Source organism: Heterodontus francisci, chromosome 2 (genome assembly GCF_036365525.1).
Source record: "Heterodontus francisci isolate sHetFra1 chromosome 2, sHetFra1.hap1, whole genome shotgun sequence".
Lineage (NCBI taxonomy): Eukaryota > Metazoa > Chordata > Chondrichthyes > Heterodontiformes > Heterodontidae > Heterodontus > Heterodontus francisci.
The window spans coordinates 125,735,268-125,756,634 of NC_090372.1; the positions used below are offsets into that span (position 1 = coordinate 125,735,268).

The 21,367-nt window shown below is 42.8% G+C and overlaps 1 protein-coding gene across 3 annotated transcripts in view; it reads right to left on the bottom strand.

Moving 5' to 3' along the window:
- invs (inversin) overlaps positions 1–21,367 on the bottom strand; it is a 500,621-nt gene that overhangs the window by 291,770 nt on the left and 187,484 nt on the right. For all 3 annotated transcript variants that reach the window (XR_010968749.1, XM_068010370.1, XM_068010383.1), the window contains exon 5: positions 8,171–8,344. Coding sequence is in view for 2 of the 3 variants with exons in the window: in XM_068010370.1 (XP_067866471.1) it covers positions 8,171–8,344 (174 nt within the window). In the remaining variant the exon portion in view is untranslated. The remainder of the gene's footprint in view (positions 1–8,170; positions 8,345–21,367) is intronic.

The following is a 21,367-nucleotide window of genomic DNA, read 5'->3' on the forward strand; positions in this document are numbered from 1 at the left end:
ATGAGCACAAAAATAAAATTTTAAAACATTTGGTTTTTGGTCTGAAACAGTAGAGAGAGAGCGTGCATTGACTTTGAAAGAAATGCATGTTTCAAACTGTGACACATGCTTCAATTTTTTTTAAACATATAGATTTTCAGATACTACCACAGTTTATTCCTTTAAAATTTTACCTCAGTTTCTCTTTTTAAATATTTTATCTCAGTTCATCCTCCTTTTATTGTTCCAGAAACATTAAACACAAACCAAGACTGCCTTCTTGAAAAAGAACAAATCAGGTCGAGCCATGGACAACAACCAAGAAATTGGTTGACTCATTCATCAATCACAAGTGACCTGCTCCATTATCAGGAGAGTACCACAGCTGCATACTATTTACCACAGTAACAACTTGCATATATATATATATATATATATATATATATATAGCACCTTTAAGGTGAATTAACATCCCAAAGGCACTTTACAGAGTCTAAAACTAAAAAGGAATAGACATCAAGCTATAGTGGGAGAGTCAATCGATGTGACATCTGAAAGGATGCATTTAAAGAATCCTTTTAAAGGTGAAAATAAAAGTGGAAAGAGGATTTCAGGACGGAGTTCTAGAGAGTAGGGCCAAGGCAGCTGAAGGTTCTCTCACAAAAGTTGTGGCAAAAGGTCAGAAGAGTACACTGAAGGCTAGAATCTGAAGGGCTATGGCACAGATATAAAGCTTCAGGAGATCATCGAGAAATGGCAGGATGATGCCATGGAGGGATTTAAAGATAAGGATGAGGATTTTAAATTTTACCCTTGTGGTCAAGGAGTCAGCATAGATTAGTGAGGACGGTAATCAGTGAGTGCACTTAATACAGGGCAGCAGACAGTTGTTTTGTACAATTTGGAATATAGGTAGGGTGGAAAAAGTGAAGTTGGGAAGAAGCTAATTTGGGAAATTAAGTTGAGATATGACAAGAGTGTGAGTAAGGGTTATGACAGTGGTGTGGGTGTATGGCAGCGGGGGAAATGTTTTAAGGTGGAAGCGATCTTGGTGATGGATGGGATATTGGTTTGATATTGAATTCTGGGTTGAATGGGATGCTAAGATTTTACACAATCTGGCTGGGGGTTGGGTGGGGAGTGTTGAGGAAATAGGGCAAGATTTTGCAGAAGTGGTGAAGGTCCCTTTGTCGTAGTTTTCGGGTAGCCAGTGTGCTCAGGTGGGAGGTGGAACTTCCGCTGCAATATTGCTAGGAGGAGGTAATTAAGAGACAGTTGGTGGGGAAGGCAGCCAATTAAGGGTGGCCGGTGGGCCTTCCACGCGGCTGGCCCAATCAGAGGGTGCTTGCTGACACAGATAGTCAGTTGGCTTTTAGACAAGCAGTTGGCTTTTGGAAAAGCAAGTTGGCTTCCAGAAAGCTGAAAGGCAGTTCAACTCAGGAGCAAAGAGGCCAACAGGAACCAGGAGTGTTTCGGCTTTGAGGCAGGCCCGTGCACAAGCTAGGAAATCCAGATTTGTGAGGTATTTACGGTGAACTGGAGGATTTGCCTAGCCGAAGCTAAAGGGAGAATCTCCGGGAAATCTCAAACCTCAGAAGACAACTGAGAAATTAAGGAAATCAAAATGAATTCCCAAGAACTGTGGTACACGTTAGATTGGTCCCAGGAGAAGTGAACAAACCGCCAAGATCCTATAACATATAGGGGGAATTCTTGGGCTGGAAGTAACAGTCAAATAGGAGTATTGTGTCAGGATTTAGAGGTTAATCTAATATATTTACAGTGGGTGCAAATAGGAGCATTAAAAATTATGAGGCTTTATATTTGAAGGGGAAGTCACTCCATTTTTGTCTAAGGAAAGACCCAGAAAGATTGTTATCCTGGGAGATACTGGTTCAGCTCAGAGCTTAATGTTAGTAATAGATTTAGACTTTTCTTCAAAGATTTTGCTGAATAAAAATGTATTGATACGGGGTATTGATGGGAATTGTGTGCCCATCCCATTGTATAGAGTGAATTTAAACTGTGATTTCTCAAAGGGATCTGTAATTGTTGGTATTGTGTCTAAATTACCTGTTAATCAGGTTGATTTTATGTTGGGAAATGATCTTGTGGGGGATAAGGTTTTTTTATTTTCTGGAACAGTGGGCAAGAGTACGAGAACTCTTCCTGTGGGTAAAGATCCCTCACCTATTTGTAATCCACTTCGACCAGAAACTAAATTAAGTAAAGATACCAAGGTATCCACACCATTAATGGACTTAACAGAGGCAGCAAAAGTACCTAAATAATTCCAAATTAAAAGTTCCCCCCAAAATGGACGGAAACTTCAGGCTAACCTTGAAGGGTTAATGAGACCTGACACTAAATCAAAGGTGCCTGACAATGCTGATAGAACACAAGGTGCAGCAGCAGGAATCCAAGCAAATGGACAGGTTACAAAAGACCATTTGAAACTCTGAAGTGAATGGGATGATATTATTCAGGAATTACATGAAAAGATCACAGTGTTAGAACAGAATGTGGAAGTCCAAAATGAAGAAGCTATTTACTGCACTCGCAGAGTTTTAAACAAGGCAGTCTCTGAGTGGAATCAAGAAAAACTGAAGGATTATAAAATGTTTAAGGTCCAAACCGAACAGGAATATCAAGTATTTTTATTTAAACATCAGGACAATTTGAACAACCTTCCTAAAGTGGCTGAAGAAAATTCTGACCAACTAAAGAATGAGTTCTTAACACAAAGAAGCAATTTTAAACATGCTATCTCAAAAAAGCGAATTCAAAATGTTTGAGTCTAGAGAATGGAATTAAAGATAAAGATATGCCTGCAGTTAAGCGGGAGGAAGATGGTTTAACTGTGGAATTAATTGGGACAATCTTTTTGAACTTAAACAATGACAAACCTGGAAATATGGAAGAAAATAAAGTTCAGAAGGTGAAATCGGAACCATCTGATTCAAAGATAGTTTGAAAATTCACATGTGGTTAACAATGAGAAATCTTCACTTATAGAAGAACCAAGTGGATTACAATTCACATCTACTAGTATGCAAAAAGCCAGAGGGACTATCAGAATCATAATTTGCCCAGGGACATGGGAAACATTTGGATTTTCGTACACAGATGAAGACAACTTTCAGAAAACACCACAAAAGGAAACATTGAGTCTTAATTGGATCATGGTTTCTGGTTACGGATTCAGCAAAGGGATATTGTCAAACTGGATTATCAGGTGAACAATGCGGAAGACTGTTATGTGTATTACATGTGATAAGGTAGTTGCTTAAGTGCATAGCATGTTATAAGTTATTTTATTCTTGTTGGTGTAAATGAAAACACGTCACTATGGTGATGAATTTTCATTTTTGTCTAAGGGGAAGGTGTGATGGTCACCTGGTTCATGGGTTGTATTAATTTTCTAGAGGTAGCTTTTAATTTGGTAATTGAATTTCTTTAATGCAAGATCAATGAAAACACCTGGTTTGAGAACCTGGCAAACAAACTTAAGATGGTTACAAATCAAAGGGTGGCCCATGTTTATTTATTAAGGTCATAATGTGAAGTGTGAAGACCCTACACAATGGGAACTCCTCTTAACTTCTTGATGGAGACAGTGCGTCTGCAGCTGTCATAATCAGGGGTTTAAATTATTCATATGATTTCCTAGGACAAAGAGAAGATTTGGAGTTGGAAATAATTAGTTTAAATTGCTATCTGGGACATCCAATATGTACCACATGGCGATGGAGATAGATGTTGCGAGGGAGATGACTTTTGGGTCAGGAATCTTTTTGGGTAGTTGATGACACAGATGGTCAGTTGGCCTTTAGACAAGTAGTTGCCTTTTGGAAAGCTACTGCCTTTTGGAAGTCAGTGGGACTCAGGAGCAAAGGAGCCATCAGAAGTATTTCAGTTTTGAGGAAGGCCCATGCACAAGCTGGGAAATCCAGATTCTTGGAGTGTTGAAGGTGAACTGGACGATTTGCCTAGCCGAAGCTAGGGGACGAATCCCAGGAAATCTCAAATCTCGGAAGACAGCTGAGAAATTAAGGAAATCGAAGTGAATTCCCAAGAGCTGTGGTACACGTTGGATTGGTTCCAGGAAAAGTGAACAAACTGCCAAGATCCTGTAACGTATAGAGGGAATTCTTGGGGTGGAAGTAACAGTCGAATAGGAGTGTTCTGTTAGGATTTAAAATTTAAAGTAAACGTCTTCATAAGCTGTTAAGATTGTAAGTTTAAAATATAAATGGCTCAAGTTGTAGTGTTAAGGTAGTAGTGTTTTGTATTGTTTAACTCTTGTAAAGTTTTTTGTTTAAACGTGAAATCTTGTGGCTTAGTTCTTTCAGTAATAGCTGGGAATTTGACTTTCCCTTTTTCAATGTTAATGGTCCCTAACGGGATCGTAACAATAGATTGTAAGTAGCTGAGGCCCGAGCACTCATCCTTGCGGCACTCCACTAGTTAGAGCCTGCCAACTTGAAAATGCCCTGTTTATCCCTATTCTCTACTTCCTGTCTGTTAATCAATCCTCCATCCATGCTATCCCTAACCTCCATGAGCCCTTATCTTGTGTACTAACCTTTTGTTTAGCACCTTATCGAATGCAGTTTGGAAATCCAAATATTCTAGAACTGGCTCCCCTTTATCTACCCTAGTTACATCCTCAAAGAACTCGCTAAATTTATCAAACACGACTTCTTTTTTGAAAATCAAATACAAAACCTACTTCCAAATAATATGAAACAGTATACTAATGTAATATTAGGATACAGAAGTACATCTCACTATTAAGCAGGACTAGAATCATAGCCGAATAATACTCTAAATGGTGGAATACAGAATGGTTAGGCCTAGGAGATAGTAACATAAATTAGAAGAGAATAAGTAGAATTACAAATAATTATTTTTGTTTTCACCCATAATATTTAGTACTAAATTAGGTCAAAACAGACTGGAGATTAACTACCCAAACTAAAACACCATTGGACCCCGATTTGCATATTTAAAGAGACTCTGCCAACTTCAGGCATATGTTCTTGTCATCTGCTCATAAAGCAGGTTAAAATTGAAGATGGTAGGATCTGTCCAGGATGCTGACGGGTAAGTCGTCAGTTGATTTTAACTGCCTGCTTGCCTGTTTACAGCAGATGGGTCAGGTTAAGACTGCCCCTCTTACATGTGAGCTGTGGCTCAGCAGTATAACTGTTACTTCTGAGTCAGAAGGTCATGGCCTCAAGCCCCATTCCAGAAACTTGAGCATATATCTGGGCTGATGCCTAACTGCAGTGGTGAGGGATTGCGACACTGCCAGAGGAGCCTGACTTCAGTTGAGACATTAAACTGAGGCCCTGTTTGTCTCTCTGATGGATGTAAAAGATTCCATGGCACTATTCAAAGAACAGCAGGGGAGTTCTTCCCTGTGTCCTGACTAACATTTATCCTTCAATCAACAGCAATAAAACTGATTATCTGGTCATCTATCTTATTTCTGTTTGTGGGATCTAGCTGTGCATAAATTGGTTACCATGGCCGGGATTTTATCCTGGCGACAGGGGTCTTGACCACTGGCTAAAGCCGGCGAAAGCCCCACGTCGCCTCCTCTGGGGAAGGCCCGCCAGATTTTGTGCCAATTAGGCACTTAAATAGACACCGGTGCGCCTTCCCCAGGATTAAGAACCCCGGCGACAGAAGTTCTGCCTGCTGATAATTGCCAGCCAATCAGAGACCGGCAGCTCTTTGACTGAACAGTGCCACTGCACAGGCAGTGGCTGCTGCAGCTATTGGACTCACTGAAAGTATTGGACTCAGCCCACAGGTAAATCAGGGAAGAAGGGGTTTCATAGGGTGGGGGTTTTGGCGATGGGGGGTGAAAGGAGGTTGTTGGCAGCAAGGGCTGAAGGGGTGGCTCTCAGCATGCCCCCTCCTCTTCCTGATGCTGGTCCTTCAATCAGGCATTGTATCTTTTAATGAGGGACCCCCCCCCCACCCCCCGCCAAACAAGAGCCGGCAAGCAACCTGCACAGGTTTGCTTGCTGTGCTCCCCATGCACAAAAGGCCCTTCCACTGCTGACTAATACCGGCAGCAGTGGGATGACATCCTTAGTTGGGCATTAATTGCCCACTTAGGGCTACAATTTGCCGCAGGGCGGGAAGGCCGTTCACAGGCCTTCTCACCCGGCCTTAATTTGGGTGGAGGCGGGAAGGTGGCGGGGACCCTCCCCCCCACCCCCCCACCACCACCATCTCGCCCAATTAAATGCTCTCCCCGCCTCCAAACCCGACAGGGGAAAGCATAAAATTTCCCCCTATGTTTTCGCCCATTATAACAATGATTAGATTTCAAAAGTATGTCATTGGCTGTGAAACGCTTTGAGATATTCTGATGCCATGAAAGGCACTATATAAATGTTAGTTTTTTTTCTTTGTTTTCTATTACTTAAAATATAAAATTATTAAAACCAAACTATAAGAATATCCCAAATGTAGAATGTGACCAGTGGTGTTCCGCAAGAATCTGTGTTGGGGCTTCAACTATTTACTATATTTATGAATGGCTTAGCCAATGGGAAAGAAGGCCACATATCCAAATTTGGTGATGATACAAAGATAGGCAGAATTATAAGCTGTGTAGACAGAAGCGTAAACTACAAAGAGATAGGATGGATTAAGCGAATGGGCAAAACCATGGCAAATGGATTTCAATGTTGGAAAACATGAGGCAATCTGCTTTGGATCTAAAAACGATACAACAGAGTACTTTCCACAAGGTGAAAAGCTAGAAACAGTAGAGATCCAGGTATATAGATCATTAGAAAATGTCATGGACAGGTACAGAAAATAATCAAGGCTAATGGAATACTGGTAGAAAAGCAAAATACCGCGGATGCTGGTAGTCTGAAATAAAACCAGTAAATGCTGGAAATACTCAGCAGGTCAGGCAGCATATGTGGAGAAAAAAACAAAGTTAACATTTCAGGTCTCTGACCTTTCATCATATTGAGTATTACCTCTCTACTCATTTACGATGCTCCTTAAAACTTACCTCTTTGATCAAGCTTTGGTCATCTGCCCAAATATCTCCTTATGTGTCTCAGCGTCAAATTTTGTTTGATAATGCACTTGTGAACGGCACTGGGACAGTTTACTACATTAAAGGCTCCATATAAATTCAAGTTGTTGCTGTTGAAATTCATTTGTAAGCACCGTTCACTCTACTGCTTTTGTGATTGCTATTATTTTTTAATACCAGTATTAACCCGCTGAAAATAAATGGATTAATTCCAATATTTAGATTGGAAAACAGTGGTGATAACATCACTCTTAGTGCTAAAAGGACTTTAGTGCAATTTTAACTCTGACAACAAAGCACTATCTCAACATTGCATTGAAACATCAGTCCATTCTATCTTCATGTATTTGGACCTAATCTCACAACCATCTGATTCAAAAGGAAGAGCGCCACTAACTAAGCCAACCTTGCACATTTAATAAACTGCATACTTACATATGAATTAGGATTAGGAGTAGGCCACTCGGCCCTTTGAGCCTGCTCCACCATTCAATAAGTTCATGGCTAACTGATTACTCCACATTTCCACCTACCCCCGATAACCTTCCACCCCCTTGCTCATCAAGAATCTATCTACCTCTGCCTTAAAAATATTCAAAGACTCTGCTTCCACCGCATTTTGAGGAAGAGAATTCTAAAGACTCACAACCCTTTGAGAGACTTGCTTCATTAAAGTTGCAAGGCACAGGTTTACAAGATACATGGTGCACTGAAGAATATGTTCCTGCCATCAAAACAAACAGAAATAAGTAGATGGGATGCCCAGCTCTATATATGTACAGCACCGGAACAAATTAAAAATGAAGATGATCTGATCACAATGAGTCTGCCACTAAGGGAGGTAAAAGCAAGAGTATAGTAGGTGAGATGTGAAAAATCAAAGACATGAATTCATTAAACTCTGTCAGATGCAGAGGAGACCTGAGAACAAATGACAAAACACTGATTTTCTATAAATTAAAGCAAAAGCCTGATCAAATGGAAAGTAGAAATATTCAGTAGGAACATGTTCGTTCAAGCACAGCATACATTTACCTCCAGCATAGCTTCATGATAGTGTTGTAAATAATACTGTAAATATTAATTTTAACCTAATTATTATTGCATCTCTAATACCTTGTTTTTGTCTTGGGTGTCCACTTCTCCTGGAGCCATAAATTTTAGTAGCAAAGCCAAACACTTAAGACTTTTGTGGCGAGTAGCCAAATGAAGTGGAGTCATCTCCTCAAGATCCTTCTGCATCCAGTTGGCACGTCGACTAAGCAATAGCTTCATGAAGCGGTAATTTCCCTGAGAAAACGGGAGAGAAAAGTTACAAGAAGAATTTTTTTTTCCTTGAAATACAAACACTTGCTTTTACATCAAAAAATTACTGACAGTTAAAATGTTTATACAACACTGAATGGGTGGCATATGTAATTGAATAACTAAATTGAATAACAACTATTAGAACCAGAAGATTATGATTTTTTTTCAGTTGGAAGCCTTCATCAGTACCTCAATAGGTGCATCTGCATTACATTAAATAGCACCTTATACTAGGTAACTGCAAGACAGTGAACACCAAAACTTTTGCCAAACATTTCTGGTGCATCTGCAGTGCCAGTTGTACATCATAGGCCAGGTAGACATGCAAATTCAGGTTGGATATGGAAATGTTAGATCTCCAGCCAGAAGAGTAGCAGCAAAGGGGCCTATGGCAAATTAAACTGAAAATCAATGGGAGCAGGGCTTCCCCATTCCAAAATTTCCTGAACACCTGTCTCTCTTCCAACCAGAAATCTAGGTTCTGGGAACAATCCAGCATACAGATCAGCCTAGAAGCAGAAATGGATCTACTGGGGTCTCCAGAAATGGGTCATGAGTCAGTGCTGTCCTTGATAATATAATTTGGCTCCCAGTCCCCCAACATATGTTGGCTCATGATCACCGGCTGTCTTTCTAGAATTACGCTCCTGTACAAATGGAAGTTGTTGTTAGTCATTGTTGCTACTGTTGGTCTTTGATCACCCTTTTTGTATCTTGTATATAACAGTAGCTATGAAAAGACCCACAACTCAGACTATTCGACCTTCAATGGGGCTGGGACTACGTGGATAGTTTCTTGAGGTAGGCTAAATGTGCTCAACCTGTGCTGTAATTTTTTTATTCTTCTTTTCTTCATAGAAGGGGAGTTCTAGAATTCAAAGTAACCTGTAGAAAAGCAAAAAAAACATGTTTCCTAGCTACTGACTGGGAAAAAGGATCCAATTCGTAAGTAATTCATATCATATTATCATTGCAGGATCTCAAATTTAAAATGTGTTTATATTGTATATATCATGATTTTTGACCAACTACAATCCAAATATAATTCTTATAAGAAATCCAGATCATTGTTCCGTCCTAAAGGGTGTCAGATGGTAAGGGAGATACTAATACTAAAAATCTCCCTCTGTGAGCACTAGCAACTCTTTGCACGAACTATGGTGGCATCAAAATGGATGCAACATTCAATATCATGTGATGTTTACCAGTCACAGAAAACGTCTGCTGAACTGGTAAACATCTTATGGTTGAATTCCATGGTGATCTATGCATGTACTAGAGATCTAAACAAAGTCAGCTATCAATAGGTTTCTTTGTATTATAAAGATATCACTCACAAATACGCACTTTGATCAAAATTGACATTTCCTTTACTTCTTCCCATCCTGACTGTCATCGCTACAGTTTTTATTTCTGAATGGTCCCATTGACACTGGCGGTGCGATGCCATTTTATGGAATCTTTCAGATACATTAATAAATGTATTTATTAAAATATTAAGTCCTGTCACATTCAGTCGTGAATGGTGGTGGACAATTAAAAACTAATAGGAGCAGACAGCTCCACAAACATTCTCATCCACAATGATGGGAAAGTCAAGCACGTAAGTGCAAAAGACAAAACTGAAAGCATTTGCAACCATCTTTGGCCAGAAGTGCCGAGTGGATGATCCAGCTCGGTGGCCTTCTGAGGTCCCCAGCATCACAGTCTTCAACCAATTCAATTCACTCCACATAATATCAAGAAATGGCTGAAGGTACTGGATACTGCGAAGGCTATGGGCCCTGACAACATTCTGGCTGTAGTACTGAAGACTTGTGCTCCGGAACTAGCCACACCCCTAGCCAAGCTGTCCCGGTCCAGCCACGACACTGGCATCTACCTGACAAAGGAGAAAATTGCTCAGGTATGACCTGTCTACAAAAAGCAGGCCAAATCCAATCCAGCCAATTACTGCCCCATCAGTCTACTCTCAATCATCAGCAAAGTGTTGGAAGGTGTTGTTGACAGTGCTATCAAACAGCACTTACACAGCAATACCCTGCTCATCGATGCTCAGTTTGGTTTCTGCCAGGGCCAGTCAGCTCCTGACCTCATTATAACCTTGGTCCAAACAAGGACGAAGGAGCTGAACTCCAGTGGAGAGGTGAGAGTGACTGCCCTTGACATCAAGGCAGCATTTGTGCAAGTGTGGCATCAAGGAACTCTAGCCAAATTGAAGTCAATGGGAATAAGGCAGAAAACTCTCTGCTGGTTGAAGTCATACCGAGCACAAAGGATGATGGTTGTGGTTGTTGGAGGTCAATCATCTGAGCTCCAGGACATCGCTGCATGAGTTCCTCATGGTAGTGTCCTAGGCCCAACCATCTTCAGCTGCTTCATCAATGACCTTCCTTCAATCATAAGGTCAGAAATGGGAATGTTTGCTGATGATTGCACAATGTTCAGCACCATTTGCAACTCCTCAGATGCTGAAAAAGCCCATGCCCATATGCAGCAAAACCTGGACAACATTCAGGCTTGGGCTGATAAGTGGCAAGTAACATTCGCTCCACACAAATATTATCTCCAACAAGAGAGAATCTAACCATCTCTCCCCTTGCTCGACAGCATGACCATCGTTGAATCCCCCCACCATCAACATCCTGGGGGCGGTTACCATTAACCAGAAATTTAACTGGGTTAGCCATATAAATACTGTAGCTACAAGAGCAGGTCTTTCTGCGGCAAGTAACTCAACTCTTAACTCCCCAAAGTCTGACCACCATCTACAGGGAACAATTCAGGAGTCTGATTGAATACTCTCCATTTGCTTGGATGAGTGCCGCTCCAGTAACACTCAAGAAGCTGGACACAATCCAGGACAAAGCAGCCTGCTTGACTGGCACCCCATCCACCACCTTAAACATTCACTCCCTCCATCACTGGTACACAATGCCAGCAGTGTGTACCATCTACAAGATGCAGGAACTCGCCAAGACCCCTTAGACAGTGCCTTCCAAACCCATAATCTCTACGACCTAGGAGGACAAGGGCAACCGACACATGGGAACACCATCACCTGCAAGATCCCCTCCAAGTCACACGTCATCCTGACTTGGAACTATATCACCAGTCCTTTATTGTTGCTGGGTCAAAATCCTGCAACTCCCTCTCTAACGGTATTGTGGCTACACCACATAGACTGCAGCTGTTCAAGAAGGCAGCTCACCATCACCTTCTCAAGGGCAATTCAGGATGGGCAACAAATGATGGCTTTGCCAGCAACGCTCACATCCCACAACTGAATAAAAAGTCCTACAATTTGGCAAATTTGCCAAAATAGAGGGAGAATCATAAGTACATACTCCTTCATTTGTTATAAATCAAAAATATTTAGAATATTCCAGTTAAAATTAACAATATTCAAGAACAAGAAATAATTTGCTCATACATGGGTGGGCTAACAACCATATGTTAATCTGTTAATTGTGTATCAATTGTTTGATTATATGCAGGTTCTAGGTGTTAATTGGGGTCTTACTTGAGCACTTATAAGCAGACATTTACTGAGACTGGTGAAGGGTTTGAGTGAGGGGCTACATGTTTGTAACCCTTTTACTCTGTGCAATAAATGTGAAATTGAGTAAAGATAGGCTCCAGCATTATCCTTCCATTGCAAGCTTTGTGGAGTTTAACAGCATGAAAATAATTTTAATCTTTCCAGCTATCAGCTGGCTTAGTAACAGAACTGTTTGTTTGCTGTGGTTTACTCTTGAGATCATGGATTTTCAAAAGTTAAACCTCTTTAACATGACAAGAATTTGAGCATCATGAACAGTGGCGCAGTGGTTAGCACCGCAGCCTCACAGCTCCAGGGACCCGTGTTCGATTCTGGGTACTGCCTGTGTGGAGTTTGCAACTTCTCCCTGTGACCGCGTGGGTTTTCGCCGGGTGCTCCGGTTTCCTCCCACAGCCAAAGACTTGCAGGCGATAGGTAAATTGGCCATTGTAAATTGCCCCTAGTGTAGGTAGGTGGTAGGGAACATGGGATTACTGTAGGGTTAGTATAAATGGGTGGTTGTTGGTCGGCACAGACTCGGTGGGCCGAAAAGGCCTGTTTCAGTGCTGTATCTCTAAATAAATAAATACTCAGAACTTCCTCTTGAAGTACATTTAATTTATTTTGTATTCCCAATGGTGAATAACGTATTTCATTCATGTTGCTTCTGTATTGTCAGTCACTCACGGAAATTAAAACAGTATTTCATGGGAAATTGTTAAGTATTCCCTGTACCTCATCTACATGCTGAGGTAATCCTTATTCTGAATAGTTGCAAATATCATTACTTATTAAACAGTCTTGTCACCTTAAACTTACAATGTTCATTTTGGGAGAATTGCTTCAAATGTAAGTTTCAGGTTTCTTTTATAGTGTTTTTTTGATGAAAAGGTATCTTCTTAATGAACTAAATATCTGACCATTGTACTGGAGGAATACCACCCATAAAGGCAAGCAATGAAGACGGACAAGAACATTACACAATGAGAAGAGTGTCATCTGGAAACAACGCTTTCCCTTATTTCATTATCTAAATCACCATGACTACATCATGACTATTTACGATTTAATATATCACAAAGCTATGAATGGATCATGATCCTTACTCCCTCCTGAGCACAATTATCTATCTCCATATGCTGCTGATGTATTTGAGGCTGTATTAAATTATCACCTTAGTGTGACAAAGTCCATTACATTGTATGGTCTGGAGCTGCATGTTATGTTCTGTCAGTTTTATAATGAATGAAATACAGCAAGCAAGAAACATCTTTGTATTGTATTGCTTTTTTTTAGATACAAAAATGGTTATTAAATGACCCTATAAACTAATTGAAATCTTTTGTGCAGTTATAATGAAAAGAACAAAAGAAGCCCCCTTTATACAACACTCTGGAGGGATTCAGCCACTTTCAAAAGGTCTGCACGAGTACGACAGATTATTTCGCTAAAATAATAAGACTTTGAATATAGTTTTAAAAAAGCATTGAACAAATAGGAATGCTAATGGAAATCCTTCATGGACAGTGAATTTGCTACAAAACACCTTTGGAAAATTAAAAATAATTAAAAGTTTAGCTTAAAAATGGAATAATTGGTATACCTCTAGAACAGTTAGTTCCTCCAGTCTGGACCTTTTTATATTCAGACATATAAATAAAACACTCCGGAGTGCCCAGAGATAAAGAGTGTGGATCTGAAAGAGTTTGGGGGTAGAGCAGCGGAGTGGCCAGAGCCCAGAGGGAGTGGAAGTGTTAGGGAGTGAGGTAAAAAAACTAAACTGACGTCAGAACAAGGGAAGGTGCTGATTAGTGGGTAGCTAGTGAGTGTTCTTTTTAAGTCTTATGTTTATTTCTGTTAAGTTTAGTTAGGAGTTACATAAATAGAGGCATGGCAGACACCTTGATCCCATTGAATGCACATCCTGTGCCATGTGGGAACTTTAGGACACTTCCTGTATCCTGGACAATCACAAATGCAAGTGTCATCAGCTGAAGAAACTTGAGCTCTGGATTTCAGAGCTTGAGCAGCAGCTGACATTATTGCAATACATCTGCGAGGCTGGGAGTTATGCAGATACCATACTTCAGGAAGTGGTCACCCCGCAGCTTAAGAGAATGCAACAGAGTAGGACTGGGTGACCGCCAGACAGCCAAGTATAAGTAGGCAGGTAGTGCAGGGATCCCCTTCCTGCATCTTACTCTCTAACTAGTATTCAGTTTTGTTTATGCAGCCACAGATGTGAATCCAGGTTGGTATGGTGCCTCCCTGTTGCCAGGGTCAAAGATGTCACTCAGCAGCTGCAAAATATTCTAACACGGGTGGGTGAGCAGCTAGAGGTCGTGGTTGGGATCAACAACATGGGTAAAAAAAAGGGATGAGGTCCTGCAGGTAAATTTTTGGGATCTAAAAAAAAGATTAATAAGCAGGACCTCAAAGGTAGCAATCTCCGGATTGCTCCCAGTGCCACGCGCTTGTGAGTATAGAAATAGGAGGATAGACCAGATGCATGTGTGGCTGGAGAGGTGGTGCAGGAGGGATAGCTTTATATTCCTGGGGCATTGAGACCAGTTCTGGGGGAAATGGGACCTGTAGAAGCCGGACAGGTTGGGCCTCAACATAGCTGGAACCAACGTCCTCACCAGGAGGTTCACTAGTGCTGTTGGAGAGGGTTTAAACTAATTTGGCGGGGGGTGGGCACTAAGATGTAGCATCAAAAAGAGGAAACAAGGCACACAAAGGATTGGGAGAGACAGATAGCACTACAGTAAGAAATAGTAAAGTATTGGTGAGAACAGCTTAAGAGAGAATACAAGAAGGCCCAGGATAGGTTTGCAGTACATGTATGTAAACCCACAAAGTGTGGTAAATAAGGTTTGTGAGCGGAGCTGCAGGCACAAATAGCCACATGGGAATGATATTGTGGCGATTATGGAGACTTGGCTCAAAAAAGGGCAGGATTGGGTGCTAAATATTCTTGGATAACAGGGGCTGAATTTTCCAGCAGGCGTGGGGACCCTGACGTCGGGACCATATGCGGGTTCCAAGCCTGCGCATGGCCTCAGCGCGCCCACCGGTGCAACTTTACGTGAGATGGCCTCCTAATAGGCTGCCTCCATGTTCGCTGTCCAATTAAGAACAGTGGGCAGACCTGGGAAGTGGAAAGCCCAATAAGAGGGCCTACAGCAATGTCCTGGGGGCATGTCACAATGGAGGCTCAAGAAAGCCTCCCTCTTCAGTGGTGAAAAAGAGGACGAAGTGCTGTGAGGGGCCCAGGGTGGAGGGTTGACCCCTCCAGAAAAGTGTGTATAGCTGCTTCTGGACCCCCATGAGTATTGCGGCCTCCTGATGCTGCCAATTAATTCAGCCACCCATGGCCCGCTAACCTCCCGGCAAGAGGCCACCTCTGCAGCGTTGCTGGGCTCCTGACACAGTGGGGGACGCGAGCAACACTGGGAAAGTTGCAGCACTGGTGGAAACCGCCTATGATTGGGGCCTTAATTCGCTTCATTGCCTGGTCATCCCTGTGGAGCGGGCTGCCAATTCCTGTGGCTGCCATGCTGGGAAAGACGCCTGGAGGCGGAACAGCATTGGGAGCTGTGTCAATGGGGTTTCAGCAGCTTTCCTGGCAACTGTCCCCCCACAACCGCCCCACCGACTCTAAACTTCTAAACTCGTCTCCATGAGCCTGGAAAATTCAGCCCAAGGTGTTAAAAAAATTTAGAAAAGGAAGGTTGTGGGGTGGGGGTAGTGGTTGGGTTGTGTGGCAATATCGATTTTGGAAAATATGGCAGTGCTGGAGAGAGAATGTCCTCGAGCGGTAAAGGACAGAATCTATTTGGTTAGAATTAAGATACAATAGAGATACCATTACACAACTGAATGTATACTATCGGCCACCAACTACTGTGAAGAATATAGAGGAGTAAATTTGCAGGGAAATTACAGAGAGATGCAAGAACTATAGTGATAATAGAGACTTTAATTATCCGAATATAAACTGAGATAGTTATACTGTAATGGGCAAGAGAGAGGGAAGAGTTTCTGAACTCTGTTCAGGAGAACTTTCTTGATCAGTATGTACCTGGCTCAATGAGGAAGGAGGCATTGCTGGATCTGGTTCTGGGGAATGAGATGGGTCAAGTGGATCAAGTGTCAGTAGAGGAACCTTTAGGGAACAGTGATCATAGTATAAGTTTTAGATTAGCTATGAAAAAGGACAAGGAGCAATCTAGAATAAAAATATTGAATTGGAGGAGGGTCAATTGCAGCAGGTTAAGAATGGATCTGGCCTGGGTGAGTTGGAAATAAAGATTGGCAGGAAAAACTGTAATCGAGAAATGGGTGGCCATTAAAGAGAACATGGTTCGGGTACAGTGACGAGGGGGAAATCATAGGATAGCTAAAGACAGTGCTCCCTGGATGATGAAAGAGATAGAGAGTAAGATGAAACAGAAAAAGGGGTGTATGACGATGTCAGGTTGGTAATACAAGTAAGAACCAGGCTGAATAGAGAAAATTCAGAGTGCAAGTGAAAAAGAAATAAGAAAGGCAAAGCGGGAGTATGAGAAGAGACTGGCAAGTAACGTAAAAGAGAATCCAAAAGTCTTCCACGTAAGAGGGGTGGGGTCAAATAAGGACCAAAAATGGGCCTGTAGGCTGAATGGTCTCCTTCTGTGCTATAACCATTCTATAATTCTAAATACTAGAAATACTGTAAATCTACGGCAGGATAGTGAGCCACTGAAAAGGAAAAAGATGGGTTAATGTTTGTTTTGGTGCTTGAACTTGTTTTTCTCTTTAGGTATTTCAACATCAGCTATATTGATCATGTTGCTTCTGCTCCTCCTGGAGCAGATCAATGCTCTTGCATATGGAGTTATAATGGGCAATTTCAAGGAACACAGCATGATAGGATTTAAACAGACTGTTCCCAAAGGAATCTATGTTATATTGTCTTGGGTGCCTCTACTGTTCAGTTTCTAATTGGGTACATGGAGATGCCAACTGTGTAACAGCCCCGACAACCAATTTTATCTGCAGCGCTTGTGGAAGAGTCTGTCACTCTAGAATTGGCCTTTATAGCCACTCTAGGCGCTGCTCCACAAACCACTGACCACCTCTAGGCGCTTACCCATTGTCTTTCGAGACAAAGAGGCCAAAGAAGAAAGAAAGAAAGACATGGAGATGCTAAGTGACATTATTCCCTAGAGTTCAGTAGTTCTGTGAACCATTTTTAAAAATTCTTTTGTAACTAAAGGAACTTTAAACCCTTCATCAACTTGATAAAGGTGTGGAAGTCATTCATATAACAATTTACCACAAGGTACCCGCTGTATCAGAAGATGGCAGGATCCCCAAGGACACATTGTACAGCGAGCTCGCCACTGGTATCAGACCCACCAGCCGTCCATGTCTCCGCTTTAAAGACGTCTGCAAATGCGACATGAAGTCCTGTGACATTGATCACAAGTCGTGGGAGTCAGTTGCCAGCGATCGCCAGAGCTGGCGGGCAGCCATAAAGGCGGGGCTAAAGTATGGCGAGTCGAAGAGACTTAGCAGTTGGCAGGAGAAAAGACAGAAGCGCAAGGGGAGAGCCAACTGCGAAACAGCCCTGACAACCAATTTTATCTGCAGCACCTGTGGAAGAGTCTGTCACTCTAGAATTGGCCTTTATAGCCACTCCAGGCGCTGCTCCACAAACCACTGACCACCTCCAGGCGCTTACCTATTGTCTCCCGAGACAAGGAGATCAAAGAAGAGGTAGGACCCTAGGAAGTATAGTGTCAGAGGGACCTTGGCGTACTTATCCATAGATCACTGAAGGCAGCAGCACAGGTAGATAAGGTGGTTAGGAAGGCATAACGGATACTTGCCTTTATTAGCCGAGGCATAGAATATAAGGGCAGGGAGGTTATGATGGAGCAGTATAAAATGCTAGTTAGGCCACAGCTGGAGTAGTATGTACAGTTCTGGGCACCACACTATAGGAAGGATGTGATTGCACTGGAGAGGGTGCAGACAGATTCACCAGGATGTTCCCTGGGCTGGAGCATTTCAGCTATGAAGAGAGACTGAAAAGGCTAGGGTTGTTTTCCTTAGAACAGAGAAGGATGAAGGGGGACATGATTGAGGTCTACAAAATTATGAAGGCCATTGATAGGTTAGATAGGAAAAGACTTTTTCCCTTAGCGGATGGGTCAATAACCAAGTGGCATAGATTTACGGTAAGGGGCAGGAGGTTTAGAGGGGATTTGAGGAAAAAAAATTTCACCCAGTGGGTGGTTGGAATCTGGAACACACTGCCTGAAGTGGTGGTAGAGGCAGGAACCCTCACAACATTTAAGAAGCATTTAGAAGAGCACTTGAAACGCCATGGCATACAAGGCTACGGGCCAAGTTCTGGAAAATAGGACTAGAATAGTTAGGTGCTTGATGGCCGGTGCAGACACGATGGGCCGAAGGGCCTGTTTCTGTGCTGTATGACTCTATGACTTTGCAAATTCCACCAGCACTGAAGCACTAATGCACTTTCACTTTCTAACATATGTATGAAGTTATATAGGGTGGAATCGTATCAGCCGCATGGAGTCAGCTTTGGAGGCAGTAGTGTGGGAAAATTTGAAATGCGTGTGTTGGGTCTTCTACCCGATGTGTTCCTGCCTCCGAGCGATCTTGCTGGAGGCGGGGTGAGACTGGCATCTGCTATCCACCCAGCAGTGGCGGGTAGCTAATCAGCAGCAATTAGGTGCCCACTTAGGGGGCAATTGGTTACGCTGTCGGGATCTTACCTGTGGCGAACAAGGCCCCCGCCCCACTGCCCATCGCTGAGGCCGAAGTCTGGCAGGTGACTGGAAGTTCCCCCTCCACAATGATGACCTTGCAGTATGGCTACAGTTTATTTTAAGCTTTCTTTGCAGTCTTCAGAGGGTGCCTCCATCTTGAGGCACCCAAGGCTCTGGGCAGCCGGCAGCCCCATCAGGAGAGGTGGGCACTGCTACTGTAGTGGGGGACCAGGAGGGTGCCTCCATCTTGACTGCCTGTGATGTCTGTTGGTGTGATTTAGTAGGGTTTTCCACTTAAAGCACTTTGTGATATTTCTCAGTCACAAAAGTATGTGATTCTCCTCAATTCCCTGTTAAAAAAGCTTGGTTTGAGTGTGCCTCCAGTTTTACTCTAGCCATGGGATGCCACATGGGAGCAATGGTTTCTGAACTTGCTCCTCACCTTTGAAGTTATTTTTTTAATAAAACTGTTCAGGTAAGTAATTACATTTTAATTTTAAAAATAAATTACAGGTTTGCTTGAGGTTTTTAACCCATCCTGCAGACTGATCATTCAATGCTAATGGTACAGAGGGTACTGTGTTGGTATTCCGCTCCCTTCTCGTGGACTATAGAGGGTTGTGCTTTGATTCCTGGTCTGTCTCTTTCCTGCACGACTCTAAGCATGAATGCTGAATTTTCTGTTCCCTTGCTCAGCCTATTCTAGATCTCCATTTGCTCCCACTCCCACTCCCACCCCCACCAGGTGCTCATTTTCAGAACCCCTGTCTCCCATTGTTAGTCGTTGGCCTCTGGCCTGTACACAGCCATAACTGTTTCCCACCAGTTGACTCCAATTCAGTTACCTTTTCTGGTCATTTCCCCCACACCTGTCAGCCCTTTCTAGGCTAATCCCATTCCTGTTGTCACTGGTTAGCCACTATATAAGATGCCCTATTCGTGTATGCATAGATGTGTAGGATTAGGATTTGGTTTAATCTCATCTGACTGAGGTTTCCTTTTGACTTGTAAATAGCCAGCAATGGTTAAAGTTGTTAATTTCCAGGATGCTTCAGGCTCTAATGTATCAATTCTTGTTGTTTGTTTACTACTGCATTACAGAATGTTTTGGTTCTGCCATTGACTTCTTTGTCAATAAATTGGGGAACAGGATAATCTTCAGATAGGAAACTGGGCAATAGGCCCAAGATGCTTAATTATATGCCTGATGGTAAACATCATTAGCATCTGATGTTTTGTAGGAACGACCTCACTTCTCGGGTCTTGTTCACATTAATACTTGTCAAGCCATAATTTTTTTTATATTCATTCGTGGGATGTGGGCGTCGCTGGCTAGGCCAGCATTTATTGCCCATCCCTAATTGCCCTTGAGAAAGTGGTGGTGAGCCGCCTTCTTGAACCGCTGCAGTCCTTGGGGGGTAGGTACACTCTGTTAGGGAGGGAGTTTAAGGATTTTGACCCAGCAACCGTGAAGGAACAGCGATATAGTTCCAAGTCAGGTTGGTGTGTAGCTTGGAGGGGAACTTGCAGGTGGTGGTTTTCCCATGCATCTGCTGCCCTTGTTCATCTAGGTGGTAGAGGTTGTGGGTTTGGAGGCTGCTGTTGAAGGAGGCTTGGTGAGTTGCTGCAGTGCATCTTGTAGGTGGTAAACACTGCTGCCTGTCACTGTGCGTCAGTGATGAAGGGAGTGAATGTTGAAGGTTGTGGATGCGTTGCCAATCAAGTGGGCTGCTTTGTCCTGGATGGTGTTGAGCTTCTTGAGTGTTGTTGGAGCTGCACCCATCCAGGCAAGTGGAGAGTATTCCATCACACTCCTGACTTGTGCCTTGTAGATGGTGGACAGTCCTTGGGGAGACAGGAGGTGAGTTACTCACTGCAGAATTCCAAGCCTCTGACCCGCTCTTGTAGCCACAGCATTTATGTGACTGGTCCAGTTCAGTTTGTAGTCAATGGTAACCCCTAGGATGTTGATAGTGGAGAATTCAGCAATGGTATGTCATTGAACATCAAGGAGAGATGGTTAGATTCTCTCTTGTTTGAAATGGCCATTGCCTGGCACTTGTGTGGAGCGAATGCTATTTGCTACTTATCAGCCCAAGCTTGGATGTTGTCTAGGTCTTGCTGCATCCAGACACGGGGTGCTTCAGTATCTGAGGAGCTGCAAATGGTGCTGAACAACATGTAATCATCAGCAAATATCCCCACTTCTCACCTTATGATGGAGGGAAGGTTGCTTATGATGAAGCAGCTGAAGATGGTTGGGCCTAAGACACTACTCTGAGGAACTCCTGCAGTGATGTCTTGGGGCTAAGATGGTTAGTCTCCAACAACACAAGCATCTTCCTTTGTACTAGGTATGACTCCAACCAGTGGAGAGTTTTTCCCCTGATTCTCACTGACTCCAGCTTTGCTAGGGCTCCTTGATGCTGTATTCTGTCAAATGCTGCCTTGATGTCAAGGGCAGTCACTCTCACCTCACCTCTGATGAATCATCAAAGAGAGCATGCAGTATTAGAGACCTATCATCCAGCTTGCTGATGTCACCCACAGAGAGCCGTGACCATGTGGAGTAGGTTGCAGAGTCCGCAAGCGGGAGGGCATAGGAATTGCAGGCTTCAGTATTCAGAGTGGGTAGGGTCTCACTAATCGAAGAAATTGTTTGGATTGGAGAAAAAGAAG